The sequence below is a fragment of the Ciconia boyciana genome, chromosome 6, assembly GCF_034638445.1.
Source record: "Ciconia boyciana chromosome 6, ASM3463844v1, whole genome shotgun sequence".
Taxonomy (NCBI): domain Eukaryota; kingdom Metazoa; phylum Chordata; class Aves; order Ciconiiformes; family Ciconiidae; genus Ciconia; species Ciconia boyciana.
This window is the reverse complement of record NC_132939.1, coordinates 22383503-22406145: the sequence shown is the minus strand read 5'-3', so window position 1 is coordinate 22406145 and position 22643 is coordinate 22383503. Positions and strand designations below refer to the sequence as shown.

The window sequence follows — 22643 nt, the reverse complement described above, 5'->3', positions numbered from 1 at the left end:
AAAGTGCTGGGGATCTTCCTTGCCAAGGACCATGGCAGTCCCCAGGACACCCGTCTTGCGTGAGGTCTGGATAACTACCTTGGCTTTGTTCTTAGGAACTGTAACTTAATCTTTTTCTGTCAGGCTTTGTCATGCCACTAAATTAGAAAGTTAGTTAACTTTCTTGCTCATGTGCCCACACACAGACACTCTGACACACACTCTCTTTGAGGTGTTAAAATCAGGTTTTCATATGACTAGGTAAGAGACACCCAAAGGCACTGCTTTGTGGGGTCCCACAGCTAGTGGGTTCATGGCTGCTTGGTGGAAGGTTACCTGTAAAGGTTCCCGTGGCTCCCTACCATCACACCCACCACCTGGTAGAGAGTTGGTTTACAGATCTCCTTTTTGTAATTAACTGCAGAGATTTCCATCTCTCTTCCTTTCAGACACCTAGGTGTTATCCTGATTGCTTTCTCCCCTGCCGACCCGACACTCCCAAAGCGTTTCTAGGTATGCAGTTACATACCTGTTTGTGTAAAATACAATTATCTTCTTTCTAACAAAATGAATGTGATTCAGTGTGATCTGTTGGCTTCATGTGGTTTATGGTGCAGGGTTCCATGAAAAGTGAACTTTAGTTCACAACCTTTCCATAGGGACTCATTTTCTTTTCCATATAATATGCCATAAAATGTTATATAAAATCTAAGTTGCAAGTTAACAGGAAAAATCTTGCACAGGAAGAGGCTTTATCCATGCACTGCAGTCTGTCTAAAGAGATTATTCAAAGCCGTGTCTCTGGACATCCACAGGATGTGTGATTGTGAGTAGAAAACAATTCCTTCCTGCCCGGCAGATCCATCACCTTTACTTCTCTTTCTTATTGTTCGGTTGTATTGCTGCAGTCCTGTTAATACCTAAGTCAATACATTAGTCAATCAGACATAAAGAAACCCCAGGGGGGAAAAAAAGTCTCTGCTCCACGGTGATAAGTATTTGTGGAAAGACCTGGATAGATATGTAAAAAAGGACCATGTGCTTTTAAGAAAACGGTGTCACGTTATACTTCATTTTCCTTTGCTCCTGCTTTCAAATGATCTCTAGACTACCCTTTCTCCACTGGACAATTAAGCTTCCTGAGCCAGATTCAAAAGCTGGAGAAACTGTTAAAGGAAGCATTTAGTGAGCAGAAACCTCCTGCCAATTCTAATAGGGTTTTAAAAACGCAAACAAATGGAGCCTAAGTTCAAAGATTGCAAACTCAGGTACATCATGAAGAGTTGTTTTCCTAAATGAAATATTTTCCTAAATATTTTTAAAAATTCAGAAAAAAGAGATGCATGTAACTGCTAACTAATTCAGAGTCAGGAGTGGGTTCACACAGACCTTCCTCACAGACCTCACTCTTCCCTGCAGGTTCAGTAAGGATGCTGCTGGTCAGCTATTTCAATATAGAATAATAGCATCTTAGAATCATTAAGGTTGGAAAAGACCCTTAAGATCAAGTCCAACTGTAAACCTAACACTGCCAACTCCACCACTAAACCATGTCCCTAAGCACCATGTCTGCACATCTTTTAAATAACTCCAGGGATGGTGACTCAACTATTTCCCTGGGCAGCCTGTTCCAATGTTTGAGAACCCTTTCAGTGAAGAAATTTTTCCTAATATCCAATCTAAACCTCCCCTCATGCAACTTGAGAGCATTTCCTCTCATCCTATCACTTGCTACTTCAAAGAAGAGACTAACACCCACCTCGCTACAACCTCCTTTCAGGTAGTTGTAGAGAGCGATAAGGTCTCCCCTCAGCCTCTGCTTCTCCAGACTAACCAACCCCAGTTCCCTCAGCCGCTCCTCATAAGACTTGTGCTCCAGATCCTTCACCAGCTTCGTTGCCCTTCTCTGGACACACTCCAGCACCTCAACGTCTCTCTTGTAGTGAGGGGCCCAAAACTGAACACAGTATTCAAGGTGCGGCCTCACCAGTGCCAAGTACGGGGGGACTATCACTTCCCTAGTCCTGCTGGCCACGCTGTTTCTGGTATAAGCCAGGATGTTATTGGCCTTCTTGGCCGCCTGGGGCCACTGCCAGCTCATATTCAGCCAGCTGTCAGCAACACCCCCAGGTCCTTTTCCTCTGGGCAGCTTTCCAGCCACTCTTCCCCGAGCCTGTAGCGTTGCATGGGGTTGTTATGACCCAACTGCAGGACTCAGCACTTGGCCTTGCTGGCTTTTGAATCTCATACAATTAGCCTCAGCCCATCGATCCAGCCTTGTCCAGATCCCTCTGTAGAGCCTCTCTACCCTTAACCTGATCAACACTCCCGCACAACTTGGTGTCATCTGCAAACTTACTGAGGGTGCACTCGATCCCCTCATCCAGATCATTGATAAAGATATTAAATAGAACTGGCCCCAGTCCTGAGCCCTGGGGAACACCACTTGTGACCGGCCACCAACTGGATTTAACTCCATTCACCACAATGCTTTGGGCCCAGCCATCCAGCCAGTTTTTTACCCAGCAAAGGGTACCCCCATCCAAGCCGTGAGCAGCCAGTTTCTCCAGGAGAATGCTGTGGGAAACAGTGTCAAAGGCTTTACTAAAGTCCAGATAAACAACATCCACAGCCTTTCCCTCATCCACTAAGTGGATCACCTTGTCACAGGAGGAGATCAGGTTGGTCAAGCAGGACCTGCCTTTCATAAACTCATGATGGCTGGGCCTGATCACCTGGGTGTCCTGATATGATTATGATTAAATTCACTCATACGATTATGTTAAACTCACAAAATGTATACGAAATGCTAACTCAGAGGAAACAACATGGTTGTAAAATGAGCCGGGGAGAAAAGTTCTTCTCCCACTGCAAAAAGGCAAGTCATGCTTCAGGGTGCTGCTTGTAATACCAATCCGCAGGCCAAATCAGGTTCCATGGTAAATGACTAAATGTCCACTCAGAATTCATTAATGTCCTACAAATAACAAGAAAAAATCTACATAATGCAGTTAAAATTCAATAGAAGGGCTTAGTGGCAGCAAGAGGCTTAAAATAAACCCCTCATTAATGCAGACTAAAGCTTATGTTACTCTTGTTTGTAGTAGTTTTGTGTGTTTGTTTTTGCATTTTTTTTTAATTTTTGTGAAGAGGCTGAGACCTGACCAGAATATTTTATTGGTGTAAAATACAACATTTAACAACTGGACATCACATAGCAGGAGTGATGCCAAAGCTAATGTATACTTTGCACAATAAAAGTATTTTAGCTGTTTCACCTGCATGGCCTGTCATATTGTGGCAGTATATGATGACCTTTACCAGCTCCACTGTGGTTTGAAAAATACATCTAATCTAAGAAGATAAACCCCCACACTACAGCACATGCCATGGCACAATGGAACAATATAGTCCCAGACTGTCTCCCAAAAGAAGCTCAGCAGCTGTTGTCTTGATTTAATTAATTTAAGCAGCAGACAACTCTGTTTCAACTCAAACTAGAAGTTTCTTGGTAAGCTGATGCTTGAGCCCTAATTTCACAAGAGTTGTGGCAGACAGTCCGGACTCCTCACATCCAGCTAGTGAGATCCCTCTCGTCCTGGTGATGTTGCATAAGTTTTCCTAGTCACTCATCTTTTATCTAGCAACCAGAGTAGACCCTTTCCTACATATGGGATAGGAGTAAGCTGATGGTGTGGGGTGGAACAGATCCATACTCCCTCTCCGTCATGAACACAGCACACGATCCTGAATCATCAGTGTTACACTGTCCCTCCAGGGAAAGGGGAAGAGATACAACCCTGATCCAAGCCTTGCTGCTAACAAATATCCTTCAGGGCAGATTAAGCTCTCATTTACTCCCATGCAATTCCACTGATTGCTAGGACGAGCTCTGTCAGTGAGGATTCACCAAGACTACTATACACCAAACTCCATGATACCATATTGTTGGCATGACTTTTCAGCTGTGACTACATTTGAACCACCTGTCTGAGTATTAGGTGGTTGGCAAGAAGACAGCTTGTTCACTTTTTATTCTGAGGTCAAGAAAGCTAGTTCAACTTTCTAATCTTCCCTCTTTTTTTTTTTTCTCCTTAAGACTAGTCCTCCTAGGAACAACTGAACAAGTACTGACATTTATGCCTGCTGTTTACCCATTGCTTCAGAAGAGAGCAGTGTTTGGTTTGACAGCAAACATCTAGCTCAAGAGATGTTCTTAGACCCTGAACTGAAACTTAAACCAATCTGGCCAAGGTTGTTTTCTCAAGAATAACTCTTGCTACCTAGATTGAAGTAATTGCTACAAAACATAAACTGGTGCTTTATTCGTGGTATTCCAGGAAAAAAATGCTATTTCCCTAAATATTTTGCTGAAACCCTCAGTCTCTACTAAATAACCCTTAATAAATTTCAAAAGCTATTTTGCCAGGTCCCAAAAATAGTATTATCCTCATTCTGTTGTCCTACTCTAAAATAGCCATTTGCTATGCTAACAAGAACCTCTCCTCTAAACAGCTTACCATCTCCCAAAACTAAAGACCAAATTAATCTCCAGGCAGTGCTAACCAAAGCAGACTTTTATACTGAGAATTACCTGCTTGATTAACTGACACAGCTGAAATACCTTACACAGATTAAACACAGTATCTGCTAATTTACCCTGTCCACAGCATCTGTTTTCACTAGCCTTGTTATGGTATTTCCCTACATTTTTGCCTAGATGAAAGATTATTTTTATCCTCTAGTCTCTGCTCTAGGTTTATGCCAAGCTGGGTAAGTATCTGAGAGATGCAGAGTTCTTTCCCTGTAAGTGACTGAAAATAAAAGGGCATTGTCACTCAAGCACTGTGTAAATTGTTAACCCTTAACTTTTGTGAGGAAAGGTAACCAAGGAAAAGAAGCAAACAGGTTTTCCAGCTTTGAGGCCTAGAAACTTCAGTGGGAATATGAGAAAGAAAGAAGCAGTTGAAAAGAAATAGAAGAGCAGACTTTCCCAGACGGAGGTAAAATAAAACCTAAGAAGAATGCCTGGAGGAAATAGGAACAAGAAATCCCAGGGACCTTGGTGTTTTAATAAATTGTTGTCTTGTATTTTGACACCATTATGCGTAGCAACCAGCAAGAGAAACAGACTACAGCTTAAAAATCGCAGATAAATAGATTATCTCATATAGCACTATGTATCTCACATGCAAAACTAACTGTAAATATTTAGATAATCTAAAATCAAGTGCTTAAGGACAGATTTTTTTCTTGTACCTTGTGCATACTGTGGGGATGAGGGACAGTGGAAAGAGCAAGTAGTTAACTTGATTATTCAGGCAAGAGGTTGTTTCTTTGCTTAAAATTGCAGTTTAATTCTGATACTTATTTCTATTAAGGCACTTGATATATCACCTTGGCAGAGTAAAGCGTATTTGAAGTTGGTGAAAATACAGGTTGTTTTCACTTTGAGACACCTCTGTACTCTCCTAAGGTGAATAAAAATAAAATCTCCTGAGCTCAAAGGAGTTCCTTTCCTTTTCTAGGGATAAGTGGTGCCTCAAAAGGGAGAAGGATAGGTGACACTGGGCTAGACAGAGGATCATGCTCAATCATTCAAAAGCCACCACATATGTCTAGCTCTTGGTATGTGCTGTTTCATGTAACTACACATTTTCAATATTTGGTTCATTTTTTTATAAGTCTTGTCAATGTTTTCAAGTGCCTGTAGTTGGCAGAAAATATTATCTTCTTTGAAGGTCTCAGTTCTTACAGTTCTCTGTGGGCCTATTTTGGAGCTTAGCTGTTTGGCTGCTTGTCACTATGACATATGAAAATAATGAGTAGAATTAATTTATATTATCATGTTCTGGCTTCAGTGAAGTTAGACTAAAAGTGGCTTTGGTCAATGGGTTTCAGACAAGCATTCAGAATGCTTTGTTAGTTTGAATAGCCATAGAAGCTCAGTACAGTGGAACAATGATTTATTTAACCAAGGTAATCATTTGCATGTTTGAAATATCACAGCTGCTAAAATGCATTCTGCACTGTTTTGTGATACTTACCTATGTACAGAGATACCATAAACATAGAGGTTATATTAGTGGTGTTCAGTTGTGTAGGAGGGGCTCATGTTGTTGGTACACTTTTGGCTTTGCATTTGAGTTCCAGCACTGCCCATGAGTTGGGGTTCAGTCAGGCTCCACTCTGTCATGCATTAATTTTTTCCTTCAGCAAGAAAATCTGAAGCACAAGAAAGCCTTATACATATTTAGGCTTTTTTGCATGCTTTCATGTGGCACTGTGGCCTTCATGGTATGGAGAAAGCTGTGTATGTGAGCATGCGCTAATGTCAGTGACAGACAGCAGAGGAGTAGGACAGATCCAGGGGGATCTGGTCCATGAGGGCCCAGCTTCTGCCCTAACTTACATCTGTGCATCTTCCATTGACTTCAGTAGGAACTTCTTGCAGTTATGTCATTATGTGACTGCAGGTTTCAGGTGCAAAAAGTTCTGCATTTTTTTGGAGCTAAATACAGTTTACAAGATGCCTATTTGCATCATAAAACAGCACAAGGAGGATGACTCAGTCCATACGACAAAAGTTCATTTCCATGATTCAGAGGTCAAACAGATTTTCACCTTCTAGTAATTGGATAGAAAATTTCTGGTGCAAAATACTGATTTTGTCATGTGCTACACAAGAAGCTTCTCTTATCCTTTGCAGAAGGTTTTTGTTGTGTTATTGTTCCCCCCGCCCCACAACATACTCCGAAGCCTGGAAGAATACTTTGCCTCTGGTCTGGTGATGAAATCTCATTGCTAAGAGCAGTGCTAACAGTGCAAATGCTTAGATTTTTATCCTTTGTTGTACCATTTTTCATGTGATGATACTCATCTGTCAACACTTTTTGTAACAGATCTGCATGGTTAGCATATTTTAGTATTGGGTCTTTTTCTTTAAAAAACCCATACCAGTCAGAATTTCAGTCCATGCTGAAGGTTCATGTACAATCCTGAAGAGCTGGAGAGTGTAAAACCCATATTTTGCAGTTGAGAGAAGCACACAATATGGTATTAAGTTCCTGAAAATTTAGGAACGTCCTTAAAGAGCTTTGTGTCCTCATTTCCTTCTCTTCTCAGAGGGTATTTGGATATCTACATTTTACATGGCTAAACTTTTGTAGAAGATGGTTGCTATCAAGTAAAAGCTCTGTGTTGTTTGACCACCTCAAGCAGGGCTGACTTTGGTTCACTTGGGGTATAATCCCAGCTGTGGAAGTAGGTCCACCATCTCCTCACTTCATGAACCTTTGTTTGTATGCTGACCAGACTTGGAGTGGAAGGGGGATCTGGCCAGTAAACACTATGCTGTCACTTAGAAATGGATAGGAATAGAAATAAGGCTTGAATACAAGAACAGGACCAGAGGCCTGCTTCTGCATGGGAGGACTTATTTCAGCAATGGTGTCCAGGCAATGATATGCTTCCATTGTCCATGAATTGGAGAAAAGCTGAGGAAGCAGATATTTGTGAGGTGGCTTTCCTTTGGACGGTGTGAAGCTATAGGCATGGCATCAAGTGGGAAAGGGTCCAGGAAACCAGACTAAACCTAGCCCAAAGCAAAATCCTAGAAGGACATATAACATCATCAAGTGCTTCTGTTTACTGATCCATTCCAGTTCTGCCTAATTATTTGCTAATGGAAGAGCCTCTAAGGTTCTCTTTTGAATTACTTTCAGCTGTCCATATTTCAAAGTTTTGGAGGAATATATAATCTGCCTATAGTGAATAATAGGTCTAAACAAGTTAATGCATTCATGTTCAGAGTGCAAGTGAAACTAGATGTAATCCCCAATTGCAAAGTTTGGACCCCAAGTTCCTTTGATTTTGTGGCACACTTCCACCAGTGATTTCATGGCTTTGTGGCCCATGTGCATGAAAACTGCAGACACTGTCTCCATCTTTCTTATAATTCCTCAAATAACTCTGTGCACATTATCCCCTGGCTAATCCTTATGTATCTCTGATACTTGCATTCGTAAGTCTTCAAGAAGTAGGCATGCCTCACATTTAAGCTGTCAGAATGTGCACCGATACTCTTGTTTGTTATTCCACCATCAGCAGTACATTTCATTGCAACCACCATTGTAAAATATTTAAAAGGGTACAAAATGAAAATGACAACACTTGGAGGGTTTTTTCCCCCTTAAAAAAAAAAAGGAGTATCCTCTAATGCATTTTCTGCTGCTGCTACTTTTTTATCAGCCAAATGTATTGGAAAGAAATGCTGTTTCACTTTGAAAGGGAAAATCATGGAACTATTTGCATCAAAATGACTGAATTCTTATTACAGGTCTAATTGTAACTTTCTGTTGAGAAACTTGATGAAGATAACAAGCTATACTATATATAACAAAAAAAAAAGTTTTTTGTTTATTACTAAGAACATTGAAACTTTATATATCTTTTCAGACCTGTTTTAGGTCTGTAGACCTCAGTCTGCTGTTGTAGAGGAAGATTTGGTTTCCTTTTTCTAAAATCTTGTCCTAATCTGGCATAAGACCAGATCTCAAAATATATATTTTCTTCATAATAAAAAATCTGTTCTTTACCCATTTCTCATATTTAAGTAGACAGCCTTAACTTTTAGGGAAACTGTATGTTTTATTTGTAGTAATATTTTTAGTATTTTTTCAAGTACATTTTAATATTTTGTATATAAAAAGAGCGTCTATTGCTAATGATTTCTGAGGCGTTGAGAAAGTTAGAGGCATGGCTTTCCAAGTCCTGCACTCATGTGCAAGTCACTTACTCAGATATAAACCAGAGTTTTTCAAACTCTGAAAAAAGTTTTTCAAAAAGCTTTTTCCTCTAAACATTGCCAATTCAATGAAACCAAACGTTTTATTGGGGAATGCGTAGTTTTCTGCCTAATTTTCAGTGGCAGTTCAAGTCTTATTAGAACCAAGTTGAAAAAGATTCTTTTGACCTCAGCATTCTGATTATATTACAATAAAATATTAATGCTGAAGTGAAACGTTTTGGGAAGATTAAGCAAAATAGTCTGGAATGCTTTATTTTGCATATAAATCCTCATTTTAAAACTCTTTTCCTGAATTGGAATTAAATAAGATATTAAAATCTGCATTTTCCTGCTAATAGAAACGTTGTTCTTCAGCCATCTCTCCTACTTAAGTAGACAGCCATGATCTTTGGGGAAACTGAATTTTCCAGCTCAAGCCCAATAGTTTACTCCATGAAAGAGTTGGGATGATGTGTCCAGTGAATTAATTCTGCTTACATATCCACCATTTGAGAGATAACTGCAAAAAATACCTTAAAGGCTACACCTTTAGAAGGACAAACCATTGCTATTTCAGAGACTTCTTCAGAGGATTAAGTATACAGTGTTTGTGAAATGTGGGAAGAGATGGAATATGCATCAGATTCCACAGTTATATATGATGGAAGTAATCCAGACTTTCCTCTCACTTTTGGCATCTTGTGCTATAACTTCTACTTGATTTTCATTTTTTATTCTAGTGCCAACAATATGCCTAAGCAAGTAGAAGTGCGGATGCATGAAAGTCATTTAAGTCCAGTGGAACACAGATCCAGGAACATATGCGTGCAGTTCTGCCAGTCACTCCACAGGAATCTGCTCCTGACTCTTACTGTATTCGGTAAGCTACATCTGCTGGTCTGGACATTCTGTGTGTATCTGTATTTGTTCATGTAGTACCACAGACCCTGTCTGTGGTCATCAGCTGTTCGAGCTGAACAGCCAGAGAGTAAGTAGGACACCCATAGGCATTGTCACTTTAGTTCAGGTGTGCAGGGTATTACTGACACAAAACAGAGCAAATCCACACCACTGAGATACATTCTATATCTGGTTTTGAATGGAGTGTGATCTAAGTCCCAAGGCCAGTCAGATCCATGCCATTCAGTAGAACTAAATGCACTACACATTTTTTCTCTGTTATTTGAAAAAAGACAAAAACTCTTCAAATTTCCTTTCCTTCATCTTTTATCTCTCAGTTCATGCTCCACTGCTTTTAAGGTTTGTCCCCCTCTCTGTAGCCATAAGCCAGCACTCTTGTGATCTCATCCTGAATATTGCCTCTGGCTTTAGCAGCTTCCAAATATGGAACAATTTGACATTTCATTGTGGTTCACTGGATCTTTGCCTGTTTCTTTTTCACTGAAAGCCTAACAGCCAAATGCAGCAAATTCACAGGCATACTCTGTTTTGTTATTGTTTGAAAGACCAGCTGCAGCTGTCCTTAGCTGCAAATTTCACATCCATATATTTCAGCCTTCACTGCTGAAGTGTTTAGACAGTATTTGCTTTGAATCATCTTCAGAAGATGCCTGATGCAATTCCAGAAAAAGTTTTAAATACAAGTATATTTTCCATTGTGTCAAACTGATACTTCGAAGAGTCATAGTTGCTGCAAATGAGAACTCAGGCTTTGCTGTCAAGTTTTACTACACTTGAGATTTGGGCTTGGGATCAGGAAAACAAAGGCATCCTGGATGTAAACATAAAACATCCATTCACAAAGACAATGTTATGAAAGTAAACATGGCCTTTTTTTCCCTAGACTATGCTCAATCCTGAGAGAGGGGTTTAGGCGTTATCACTGTACAAGTCTAAGTAAGTGATGAAGGGATTATTTGTGATTTGAGAACGTTAGCACAAAGAAAAGGATGCAGATCATCAAAGGGAAGGAGTAATACAGAAGTACTAAGAATCAAGTTTTCTTCAATGATATGTGCAGTATTCCAGATCAGGCACTCCCTTCCAACCCCACCCCCCCTAAATGAAACTTGAATCTGTTTTCCTCACAGGACTATTCTAGCTTTCCTACAGGGTTTTTCTTAGGCTGTAGAATAGCTACTCATGCTGACCTTGTTTTCAAGTGGTACCATTCTTATGTTGAGAGCTGGATGTCATACTCCAAAGAGCTGGGTCCTAACCCTGGCTCTTCTGTCAGTTCTGTATGGCCTTATGTAAATCACTTCACCTCTTGGTGCCTCAATCTTGCCATCTGTAGAACAATGAGATTAATTATATTTGACTATCCTTCAGTGTATTACAAGGCCTACACAGTATTAGCAAACCTCAATAGTATTGTGGTTTACAGCAAATTTGTATTTGCAGAAGCAGAATAGTATGTTAGGTGTAAGCTCAACTGGCAGAAGATTCTACATCAGGACCACTTCTCTTTAATCATGAGATACGTGGTAATTACAGCCTCATATTAATCAGAAGGCTAAGCCTTCCAAAATCTGTCTCTGTACCAAAAATCAGCTGCCTTGTGTAACCATTTTTCTTCTAGGCTGTTCTTCTGGGTAATCAATGAGCATTCAGGTATATTTATGTTACCTACCTGCTCTCTTTTATTCTTCTTCCAGGTGTCATCCTGGGTGCACTGTGTGGGGGTCTTCTTCGTCTAGCAGCACCTATTGACCCTGATATCATCATGTTAATAGCCTTCCCAGGAGATATACTTATGAGGATGCTAAAAATGCTGATACTCCCTTTAATTATCTCCAGTTTAATCACAGGTAAGATCTATTAGCCATAAATACTTTAAGATGCTTGCTACAGATATCACCTGATTTGCTTTTTGTGATGTAGGAAGAATAATAGTGTGATCCTGTCAGGGATTTTGCAGTTGCAATGTGTATTTCAGAGTTAATTTCTGATTAACTTCATTGGTTTTAATATGTAGATGCTCCAGTGAATTTATTTTCAAACACATGCACACATACTACCTTCTTGAACATCAGAAATTTCTTAATATGCTGTTTCACCTAATTCCTGGATTGGACCTTGCAAATAAGATGGCATGACACTAGTGAGCCTAGCCTTCTTAAAGCTGTGGTGTCAGCCAGACCATGACCAGTTTTCAGCAATCAAGGGCAAAAGATGCTATGATATCTTCTCTATTTTTCAATGCCTCCTCTGTGATTAGATGGAATCTTAAATGATTCTCTTTCAAATTAGTAGCAGCAGACATTGTTCACATAGGAACTGGAGGGAGAAGACTCAGTAATCTATCTAGTGGTGAGAATTTCACAAGGACAAAAGTAGGCACCTGTAGGCAGTCATTAAACTTTGCAAATTATAAAGGATTTTATTTGATGATTATTGAATCGGATATTGAATCTCAACATATTTGTTTGTTTCTTAAAATAAAACACCTGCAGGACTATCTGGTTTAGATGCTAAAGCAAGTGGCCGATTGGGTACAAGAGCCATGGTCTACTACATGTCCACCACTATTATTGCTGCTGTGCTGGGTGTGATTTTGGTTTTAGCCATCCATCCAGGGAATCCAAAACTCAAGAAACAGCTTGGTCAAGGGAAGAAGAATGATGAAGTATCTAGTCTGGATGCTTTCTTGGATCTGATCCGAAACCTGTTCCCTGAAAATCTAGTCCAAGCATGCTTTCAGCAGGTAAATCCTTCTACTCCTTGGTAATATTTTTTACAACTCCTTGGTAATATTTTTTACATCTTTTGCTTACCAGGGATGTCTGTAGAGTTAACGTCATTGTTTAGGTGAATGATAGAAATGATGTAAAGAGAAATACAGGTCTTAAGTCTTGAGCAGGTAAATGAAAGAACATTATTTATAGCTGCTTTGTTTTATGTTGTAGTTATTACTTAAATTTATAGATTTTTTTTAAAGAAGATGATTTTTAGTTTGTTATTAAGTAATCTTAATTTTTTTCCTCACTTCTTATACAATATGTATGTTCATGAATTATGGCTTGGGGCTGAACAGCGGATGAATTATGGGATCTTTCACCCAGGCTGAATTTGATCTTGGTTGTTAGTTACAGAGCTCATGGTTCTGCAATGCCCTGTTTGTAATATATGGATGATCTTCATTCCAGCTGGTTGGCAATGGAAATGCACCGCAAAACCCAACCTCTCATAACTTCTATTGCTGTATTAGAGTCCAGACTAGGTGGGGATAATACAGTCAAGTGGCTGACCTACCTACAGGTGGCTCCGTCAGGCCAGGTTTGAAGCATACTGGGAAAGAAGGATGCTTGCACCATGTGTTGCTTGCTCTGTAGGTAGATGATTTTGTCTAAAAGCTTTTCACCAATGCTTAATCAAAACAGCTTCACTTCAAGGGGTAAAATAAATGAAAAATGCATGCTTCCTAATTTGTGCTTAAGTATATTTCTTGTAAGCTGCTTTTTCCTACAACTAAATTGTTTGGCAATCATGCAGACTGGTTTTTTTTCGGATGGAACAGGATTTGTTGCCAAACCTGTTCTTAAGTGTTCCTGTGTGAAATGGCATGATAGCTGGAGCTGTGGTTATGGCCAAAGAATAAAGTGAAGAGAAGACGAAGAACGGAGAAGAGGCCACGGGGCTTGGAATAATGGAGGGCAACCTAAGCTGCCAAAAGGGCTTGGATTGCTTCACTTCTTCCATGGACTTCCACATAAAAACACATAGTCCTTGGGGGTTTAAAGAGAGAACATTCTCAATATTTCCAAATAATCATGGGAATGTCAGTCATGTGGTCAAACTGTGGGTGGCTAAACATCACATGTAATGTGAAATGTATTTTTGCAAAACTGAGTGAGGGGAAAGCAGGGTGCTTATGGTTTGTTTTTTCTTTCTTTCCCTTGTTTGAACTGTGGAAGAGAGGAGAATTATATTTCTGGTCAGTTGAAAGTGGTCAGATATCTTGGCAAAGGGACAAAAAGTGGGAGAAAGAAGAATTAAGCTACCTGTGTCAGATAGTTTTCTTGGAACCTTAATATTGCTTTTTCAGTGTGTGTAATATCAATGTTCAGGTCACTTCAGTAGTTATGGATCACCAATTCCATTGATTGTTTTGTAAACTTAGTCAAAAAAGCTACTGAGCTTTTTTGGCTTTCCAGTGTTTAATTTTATCAGATTCCAAACTAATTGCCAGTGAAAGCCTCTGCCACAAAGCCACCTTTCATTTGCAAAGTAAGTAACGCTCCTTTCCAGATGGAACTTGTGCCTTCTATTAGCCCTTAACTCCTCAGTAAGGAGTTAGGCTTTACTTGTGTCTTTATTTAGGAGGGAAATTAACTGCTTTGAATGGTGTCAGCACGTATTTTCTCTTCCTACATTTATACAGACTATCTCCATGAGCATTCAGTGTTTCCAGGTTGCCTTAGGAGGAAGCAATTTTTTGCTGAAATCCTGCGAAGAATGATTTGAAGGGTGCACAGCAATGGTATGGTGTAGCTGTGGTCTGTGGGGGAGTTTTTACACACCTTCCCTTGTGACCAGGCAGAAAGCAGTGAAGGGATTTACTTGCAATTTTGAGATAGTTCATTTGCAAACTGAACTCTGAACCATCATGGAATTTCAGTATCTCTTGAATTGTTGTATGGTCCACAAGAAAGTCTTAATTTATAATGAAAACTGCTATTCCAGCAGAGACTTAAGATTTTATGTGACATGAAAGAGAACGGGACTATTATCTATAAATATGACTGACATTTAAATGGTTTTCTGGCCTCAGACATTGTTGTCAGAATCTAAACGATGTTAGGCTCAGCATTTTTAGTGACTGTGGCCTTGTGCAAAGAAGGGCTGAGGACCTTTGACTTAAGTGACTGTAGTGGAATTTGTGAGTGTGTAGAGTCAAATGTTTTAAGTTTAATGTCTGTGACTCTGTTCTTACATTCTGGATACCTCACATAAAATATATTGTGTTGACAACATCTCTCAGATAAAATTTAACTCTGAAAAAAATGTATATGTGCAGGAATATTGGGTTGTTTCAGGACAACTGAAGAGTTTCTCATACAAAGCTGTGTAGGTTTTCTGTCTACATCCCCCTCTCTAGATTTAGACAGCAGGTTTTGAAAGGAAAGTCATAAGGTATTTTAAAACCTTATGGTTTTAAACCATAAGGTTTTATATTTGGTTTTAAACCATAAGGTTTTATATTTTAAAATATAATTGGTAAACCATAAAACCTTATGGTTTTAAAATATAAAAAACCTTATGGTTTTAAAATATATGGATCGAATCTGGATGATCATCCATAGTACTACAGTGTCCATCCCAACAGGAAAGAGTGCAAATGTTCTTTGAAAGGCTAATATACTGTTTCTGATGCCTTGCTCAAACATGTTTCTAGGAAGAAGGAAAGTAGGGAGCAGATGGGAAACCATGGCAAACCTGTCGTAGCTTCCTAACCATTTTGCCTGCCCTAGAGCCATGAAGAGGCAGGAAAGGCTTAGGGTGTGAAGTGGGAGGAAAATGTCCCTTCTAAAAGCAGCAAGTCACAGATCTCTCTTTTTCCCACTCCCTCCTCCCTTTTTTCCTAGCTGTAAACTCAAGCCCATTTCTCTCCCTACTGTTCCTTCCCAGCTTTCCTTTGACCATGCCTTTCATGTGCCAGGAGGGGTCCAGATCCATTCAGATGCTGATGTCTTCTTTTTTGACGTGGTCAGGTTTGATTTAATAGGCATCTGGCAGCTTTGATAATTTTTCTGTTATCTGTCACTCACAATATTTTAATTAGAGAGCTCAGGGGACTGTGTGTATTCCATTATTGAGCTTTCGCAGTCACCAAGTGAAGTGTTGGAAATGTCCTAAGTTTTTGACTCAAGTTAACCATAAAACTATGATAACTTGAGCTGGGCAAAGCATCCTGAATAACAAGCCTTACTGCAGAGTTGCTGCTGTGACCGATCTTAGAGGTGCCTGCCTTTTGGTGCTAAATAAATGGTATCAACATGTAACACAATCTGTGAAGCACCATTTGGACAAAGGGGCTAAGTATCTAAAATGGTACATTGTAGCAGTAAGGAACAAGTATTTGCCATACTTTTCACACTAGAGTCATGAGGAAGACTCCCAGGACTTTGTGACACTTGAAACTATTGAAAAACAAACTTATTTTTGGAAGCGGGGGTAAGAGGTTGTGGAATGCCTGTCTAATCCTTTAAAAATATAGTTCTCTGGAATTTCAAATGAAGACTCTTTTTATTATTATTTCCTGATGTCCCATATGGATTACATTTAGTCTGTTTCCCTTCTTGTCCTCCCTTTTTATTGCCTTCAGATCCAAACTGTCACCAAGAAAGTGCTGGTGCCACCACCCATTGAAGAACCACCTAATGTCACTGACTCTGCTTTTGCTATGATGAATGAGACAGTGCACAAAGCACCACCAGAAGCCCAGCTGGTCATTAAGAAGGGACTTGAATTTAAGGATGGCATGAATGTCCTGGGTAGGAAAACTTTTTGCCTGTCAAATATGTACATCATATGTATGACATAGCTTTTGGCTGTGACTGGGTAGCCAGCGTTGTCTGATCTGCTCTTCAGTGCAAGTTTAGTCTCCCCATATAATCATCAAATGTTATCACCTACTGGCTGCCCATTGGTCTCTGAGATGAAAATCTAATGGTCTTACTAGAAATATGACTGTATCACAGAAACAATCAAGTGAATTATTCTGGATTGGCAGCTTTGCAGGTATTAATTGGAGTACAGTGGGGAAGCATGTAGGAGATAACCAAAATATCCTTTCATCCTAGAAGTAGCCTACCTAGACTAATACTAACCCATATTGGCAAAACAATATGGGGTAGAGCTTCAAGAGCCAGTGCTTTACCCACCCCCTGATGAATTTGAGCTCAGTTGTTTCCAGTAGCTGTCTCGGGCATGCTGAACTAGAATTTGGCTTGAGGCAGAGCCTGAAGTGACAGGTGGGGTGTGAACCGCACCACCCAAGAAAAATCCCAGAGAGGCTTGACACATCTCTGAGTCACAACTCCCTCCTTTCGTCTTGGCTGCTGACCTTTACCGGCTGCCAATTATGAACAGCTGCCATTGTCCCATCTTGTCTGGACAAGCCAGTAAGTGGGGGTGGTACAAAGCTTTGCCTATCTCCCACCCCTTCGTGAAGCACCTGTTTGGACTGGGATGGGGGCATGGGGGAACGAAGAACTGCCACACCACTTCTGTTTTCTCCTTTGTGCCTAGACTCACCATTTTGTCAGCCCAGAGAGGAGTGCTCCTCCTTCACCTTCTTACTTTCTGGATGTGGGTGAAGTCAGTCACAAATTAGCCCTCAATTTGTAGCCTCACTGGCACACCTACACTTGAAGATACACATGCTCTGTGGCAGCATGTCCACAGGGCTGAGGCTGACAGCTGTGCTTTATAGGTGTTGTCCTCAAAGTGAGACAGTATGTGGCAGTACCTAAACCACTGCTTTATCTCACCACTAGGACACCACTTTTTAGGGGCAAATGGCCCCTTACAGACTCCTTCCAGCTGATGAGCTGCTCCTGCTGACACAGTGGCTGCTGTGCCTGCAGAGCTTCTCCAGGTGTTGGTGAGTTGGTAGGCAGTGGCTGCTTTGCTTAGATGTAGGGGAGATAGCATCAGTAAGCTGATCACAGATGATTTGTTTCTCTGTGAAGCAGCCTGCTCTACAAGAGCCAGGAGCCACTTTATTCTGCCTGCCTCCACGGCTCCTCCTTCCGTTCAACATCTGTGGGCAGAGGAACCACTTTCTTTCAAAGCTGCAAATTGGCATTTTGCACCCTGTGTGAGGCAGCAGCTCATTGCTCATGCTGTTACCCTCACCTGCTTTTTTCTCTCCTGGAGTTCTGCTTATGCATTAAAATGAAACAGTATTTCTAATGTGAGAGATGCATTACATTAGTGCTGGACTTTTTTTGTGCAGACTCTGTCATGGAGAAAAGAGCTGGAAGGCTGAATACAATTCCTACAGAAAGGAAATACACAGTTTATATGGGGGATTTGCTGTAGTATTTTGACCAATGACTCTCAAGTGTTGCAGAGTTTTTTGGTTTGGTTTGGTGATTTCATTTTGAATGAAGAAGTGAAAATGTTGGGGAATTGCCATCCAGCTTGTACTGTACAAGCCAGGCAAATTCCTGCAAATATGAACCAACTTGACTTTTATGACTAATGTAGCAGCTCATTTGGAATTAACGAACAAAACCACCTACTAACATTTTCTGATGCAGAGTCTGAATTCCAAGAAGTTACTTGGTCTTCGACTGAAAAGCTTTTCATCATTTCTCTACGCTCTGCAGCACACAAACACACCCTTCACTTCCCTGTTCAAGTGACTCAACAAAGATAGCTTGGTGCTAAAGAATGACTTTATATCCAGGAGACTGGATTAAAAAAAAGAAAGAAAAAAGTCTGGTTGCTAAACCCAGTATGAGGATATGGGACAGCCTGTCTTTTCCCAGAGTACTGGTAGCTGAAATTCCCTTCTCTTGAATGCTTTTGTGTCCTGATGGGTTTTTCCTTAGGAATTTCCCAGCTGAGTTCACACATTTGTTAAATACTGAACTCATATAATGACTGAAAGTTTAGCCTCAAAGGGTGGCTGAAGATTCAAACCATCTGTCAATAGCAGTTAATAATCCCACTCTGGACACTGAAAATTGCTGGAGGGTAAAGGTTAGCATTGGAGACACAGCTCCCAAGTAATACATGACAGATGCAGTCAGTTGGTTTTTCACACGGATAGTGCAACACTCCAGACTTTCACACCTTAGCATTTAAATTTAGGAGCTAAATGTTACTTGTATTAAATTCTATGATTATGTATCCACTGATAGCCAGTTTCATTGAGGTTAATCTGTTTAATGGGAGTTCTGTGGTTTAGCTTAAAGTGCAATACCCACCTTCTCCTCCCATCCCCACCTTCTTCATTTAACTGGAATACTCCTGGCCTGCGAAAGTTATGTTCTGGGGCTGCTTTTGCCTTTCCCTGTACTCCAGGACTGACTAGTCTGTAGGTTGAATCTGTCAAGGGTAAAGCTTGAGAAAAATGCTCTTGGTCTCTAGTGACTGTTTTAGCAACAAAGAAGAGTCATGATATGGCGCTGTGTTGCCTCTCCCATTTGCCAGGGCCTATGAGGTTTCTAATGGTTGCATGGCACTGAGAAGGCTATGGTAGAGGTAATTTTTGATGATTGGATCAATTCAGGAAAAAAGAAAACATAGTTGGGCTGTGAAATTGGAATCTAGTAAAATATTGAAGAATAAAAGATGTTCTGATCGTGAAAGTTGAGAGTGAGTCCATATTAAAAAGTCCCAAGAGATGTGTAATACACTGTAGTTCTGAAAACTGGATTAGCAGGTAGTATCAAGACATTGACTAGGTGCAAAACCTTCCTAAAAACCATGGTTTTACTTGCATTTTTTGTCTTGCAATTTTTTCCTAATAGGTTTAATAGGATTCTTTATTGCTTTTGGCATTGCTATGGGGAAAATGGGAGAACAGGCCAAGATGATGGTGGATTTCTTCAACATCCTGAATGAGATTGTAATGAAGTTAGTAACTATGATCATGTGGTAAGTTTGAAGTTCTAACTTCTAGAACAAAAAAAGATTTACAAAAAAACTCATAAAACCCTAATATAGCATGTAGTGACCACAGTTTGTTAGTAAACAATGTAATTAAATAGTTCATTTTTTAAAGTCTTGACAGGTATGTTAGAACCACAGCAGCATTATCTCTATTTGGTGAGGACTATTTGGGACCCGATTTGAAATATTTCTGAAGGTATTCTGGTTTTTGTTTACTGAAATCCAAGACATGCAGGCACCAGCAAAGGCTTTCAAATGCCACATTGATTATGGAAGTTCATTACACAGAAGGACACCTAAGCAAGCAAGAACACCCCACATAACATCCAAATCTTCCTGGGAGGTTAGCATAATCCCAGGGTATTAGCTAGGAGGTATAATTACAAAGAAGCCTGGAGACTTTATTCACTGTCTTCTGTAGTAAAAATACTTTACCACTAAATAAAATTCCAGTTGGTTTCAGTGATGTGTAGTCCCTCCATCTATAGTTCCTGCAGAATCTGTTTCTTACAGCCTTGCTGCAATGGGGTCACTGGAAGGTATCAGTCCTGGTTTTGAAGTATACCATTTGTAATAATGGGGCCTGGCTTGCCTTCAAGGGAGTGACTTTACCTAATTAAGACTGAGCCCTTGTTTACATTTCTGGAAGGGGATTCTCTTTCTTTTTTTTTTTTTTTTTTTTTTGAGATGTTTCTTCCAAGGGCTTCCCCAGAGCTATTTTTACACAGTGCCAAGCGTGGCCATATCGCACAAACCCAGTTTTTCAGAACATAAAAACGCATTGCTATGGCATTGTACTACTGTCTTTCATATCTCCTAGGTCTGTGAGAGCAGAAATAGCCAGTCCAATACAACACACCTATCATGGCTCATTGCTCTCCGTGATTCCCTGGTGTCCCTGGAGGTGATTTCCTGAGGTACAATGCTGCAGTATGCCTCTTCTCTGAGGCTCTAGATGGACACATTTTATAAAAAAGGGAGCAGGGTGCCTGAAGCGCAAATCTTCAGCATCATCAGTGTTTCAAAGGGAGACTGTTATGCAAGAGTGATGCAGATAGCTACAGCGATGTGGGAATAAAAGAAAGAACTTGAAGCAATGACTTTGCATTCCTGTTATGCTTCTGCTTTTCTGTAGATGATCTTGCTGCATAAAAAACCCGTTGTTTTTATTCACAAAGCCATACTGCTTTCAATAGTTATTGTAACCTGCTGCTCTCGACTCTACAGAGAGGCGGTGACTATACTCTCGTAACACTCCAAGAGCTAGAATTTACTCTTACTTCACTTAGCACCAGTTAGTACACCCAAGACATAATACCTTGCCTACAGTATAAATTTTCTCTATTAGTCAGTGTTGCAGTGGCAGGAAATCATCCAAGTTTCAAGAAATTCACTGTAAATGTTTATTTTTTATGGATGTACTTTTTATTTCTCTTTTCATGAGAAAGGAGATTGATGTTGGGAATTCCACTTGCTCATCTCTGTCTAGAATTTTTAAAGAATTGTTGTGGCCAGAAGCAGGCTTTTTAATGTGTGTTTATAAAGACAAATGCACTTCTTTGTGCAGAGTTACATTTTGTTTGGTTTATGATTTCTCTGCACAGAGAGCTGTAACTCCTGTGGCAACTCCAGACTCTCAGAAGCATGGCATTGCTACACAAACATAAAACAAATCAGACATCTGGCTCTGACACCATGTAATTCTTTATGAGAAATATGCTTCATGAAGTTCATTGAAACATGGCTTTTTATGATAGCTGGTATAACAACTGGCCTTGCATTTCAAGTGACTGAGGACTTTCCAGGTTTGGGGCACGTTGCTTGAGAGACCATGAGATGTTTCTTACAGAAAACATGAAGCACTTTTATTCTGAAAGTCAGTTTCCTTTGTATTGTCTTTAATTAAGCATCCAAATCACTAATCACTTTTGAAAATATACATTACCATTTATTTTCAGAGAGGCATTTTGTTTACTGTTTCTGCACACGTTACACACATTACTTTCTCCCAACTTAACTTTTATAAAACAGATAGAGAAAGTGAATGTCACTTAAAATTATATAATATACTAACCTTTACCAGTGCAGGTATAAATATTGTCTTCTATCCATGCACTTTCAGGCATTTTTCACTATAGCTGATTATTAGATTTTTTAAATAATATCCATTAATTTCAAATTTTTTGTTGCCAAACTGTGCTACTGTTATCATCCTATTTAAAAGTTCCATTTATGCCATCAGGGAATCACATGACTGAGGTGACAAAAACCCTACCCTAAGTAAGAAAAGCACATAATTAATGAAGAATCCATAAACTGAAAGCATTTGTCCAAATTATTGAAAGAACATAATGGAAACATTTGCAGCCTTCAAGATAAAAGGAATTAATTTCAACAAATTGTTTAACTGAAGCAAATAATGCAGCTCCCTGAAATCAGATAAGCAATGGGTTGTAAAAGTTATGTATTAAGAAGAAATACTACACCACTCTTCATAATGATCCAAGCCTGTGTAAAATTATAGTATTCTTGTACGATGTTATTCCAGGATCAAAGACTATTCAGGAAATGCATATTCCATTCGATGGGATGGAATAAAATGAAGTAGATGGGGAATTTGCTGGAGATGGCCATTACTTTCTAAAAAGATGTGAAAGCTATCCATTGAATTTCCATCAATTCCTGATCTGCATCTCAGTGTTGAGCCTGGGAACCCCCTACTCTTTCTCCAGTCTATACTCTATTGAGCACAATTTTTGTGACTGCGCTGCAAAGACTAGTTCTGTCTATGCTTGTTCTCTTTCTCCAGGTATTCCCCTTTGGGCATTGCTTGCCTCATCTGCGGAAAAATCATTGCAATCAAGGACTTAGAAGTAGTTGCTAGACAACTTGGCATGTATATGGTCACTGTGATTGTAGGTCTTCTCATCCATGGAGGGATCTTCCTGCCTCTGCTCTACTTTGTGATAACAAGGAAAAGCCCATTTTCGTTCCTTGCTGGGATTTTCCAGGCATGGATCACAGCACTAGGCACAGCTTCCAGGTACACTTGAGAAATAACAGCTTGCTTTATTTTTTAGCAGATTATTAGCTGCTGTTTAGAGATAATACATCTGCTGCTCTGACCTTCACTGCAAAATTATTTTATGCCATTGAATAAAAACTATTTTTAATCCAGCCATGTTGAAATAAATAAAAATAACCACACATCTTTGGGATTTTTTAGAGAGGTTGTACAGCCAACTGCAGAGAGTTGGGAGACCCACTTTTTGTTTGCTTTTCTGGC

The 22643-nt window shown here is 39.8% G+C and overlaps 1 protein-coding gene across 11 annotated transcripts in view; it reads left to right on the top strand.

The window, feature by feature from the left end:
• SLC1A2 (solute carrier family 1 member 2) overlaps positions 1 to 22643 on the top strand; it is a 103456-nt gene that overhangs the window by 55111 nt on the left and 25702 nt on the right. For 10 of the 11 annotated variants that reach the window (XR_012042918.1, XM_072863808.1, XM_072863806.1 and 7 more), the window contains 6 exons: positions 9508 to 9647; positions 11386 to 11538; positions 12184 to 12434; positions 16056 to 16224; positions 19216 to 19342; positions 22167 to 22400. Coding sequence is in view for 10 of the 11 variants with exons in the window: in XM_072863806.1 (XP_072719907.1) it covers positions 9508 to 9647; positions 11386 to 11538; positions 12184 to 12434; positions 16056 to 16224; positions 19216 to 19342; positions 22167 to 22400 (1074 nt within the window). In the remaining variant the exon portion in view is untranslated. The remainder of the gene's footprint in view (positions 1 to 9507; positions 9648 to 11385; positions 11539 to 12183; positions 12435 to 16055; positions 16225 to 19215; positions 19343 to 22166; positions 22401 to 22643) is intronic. The other variant, XM_072863813.1, reaches the window with a different exon arrangement.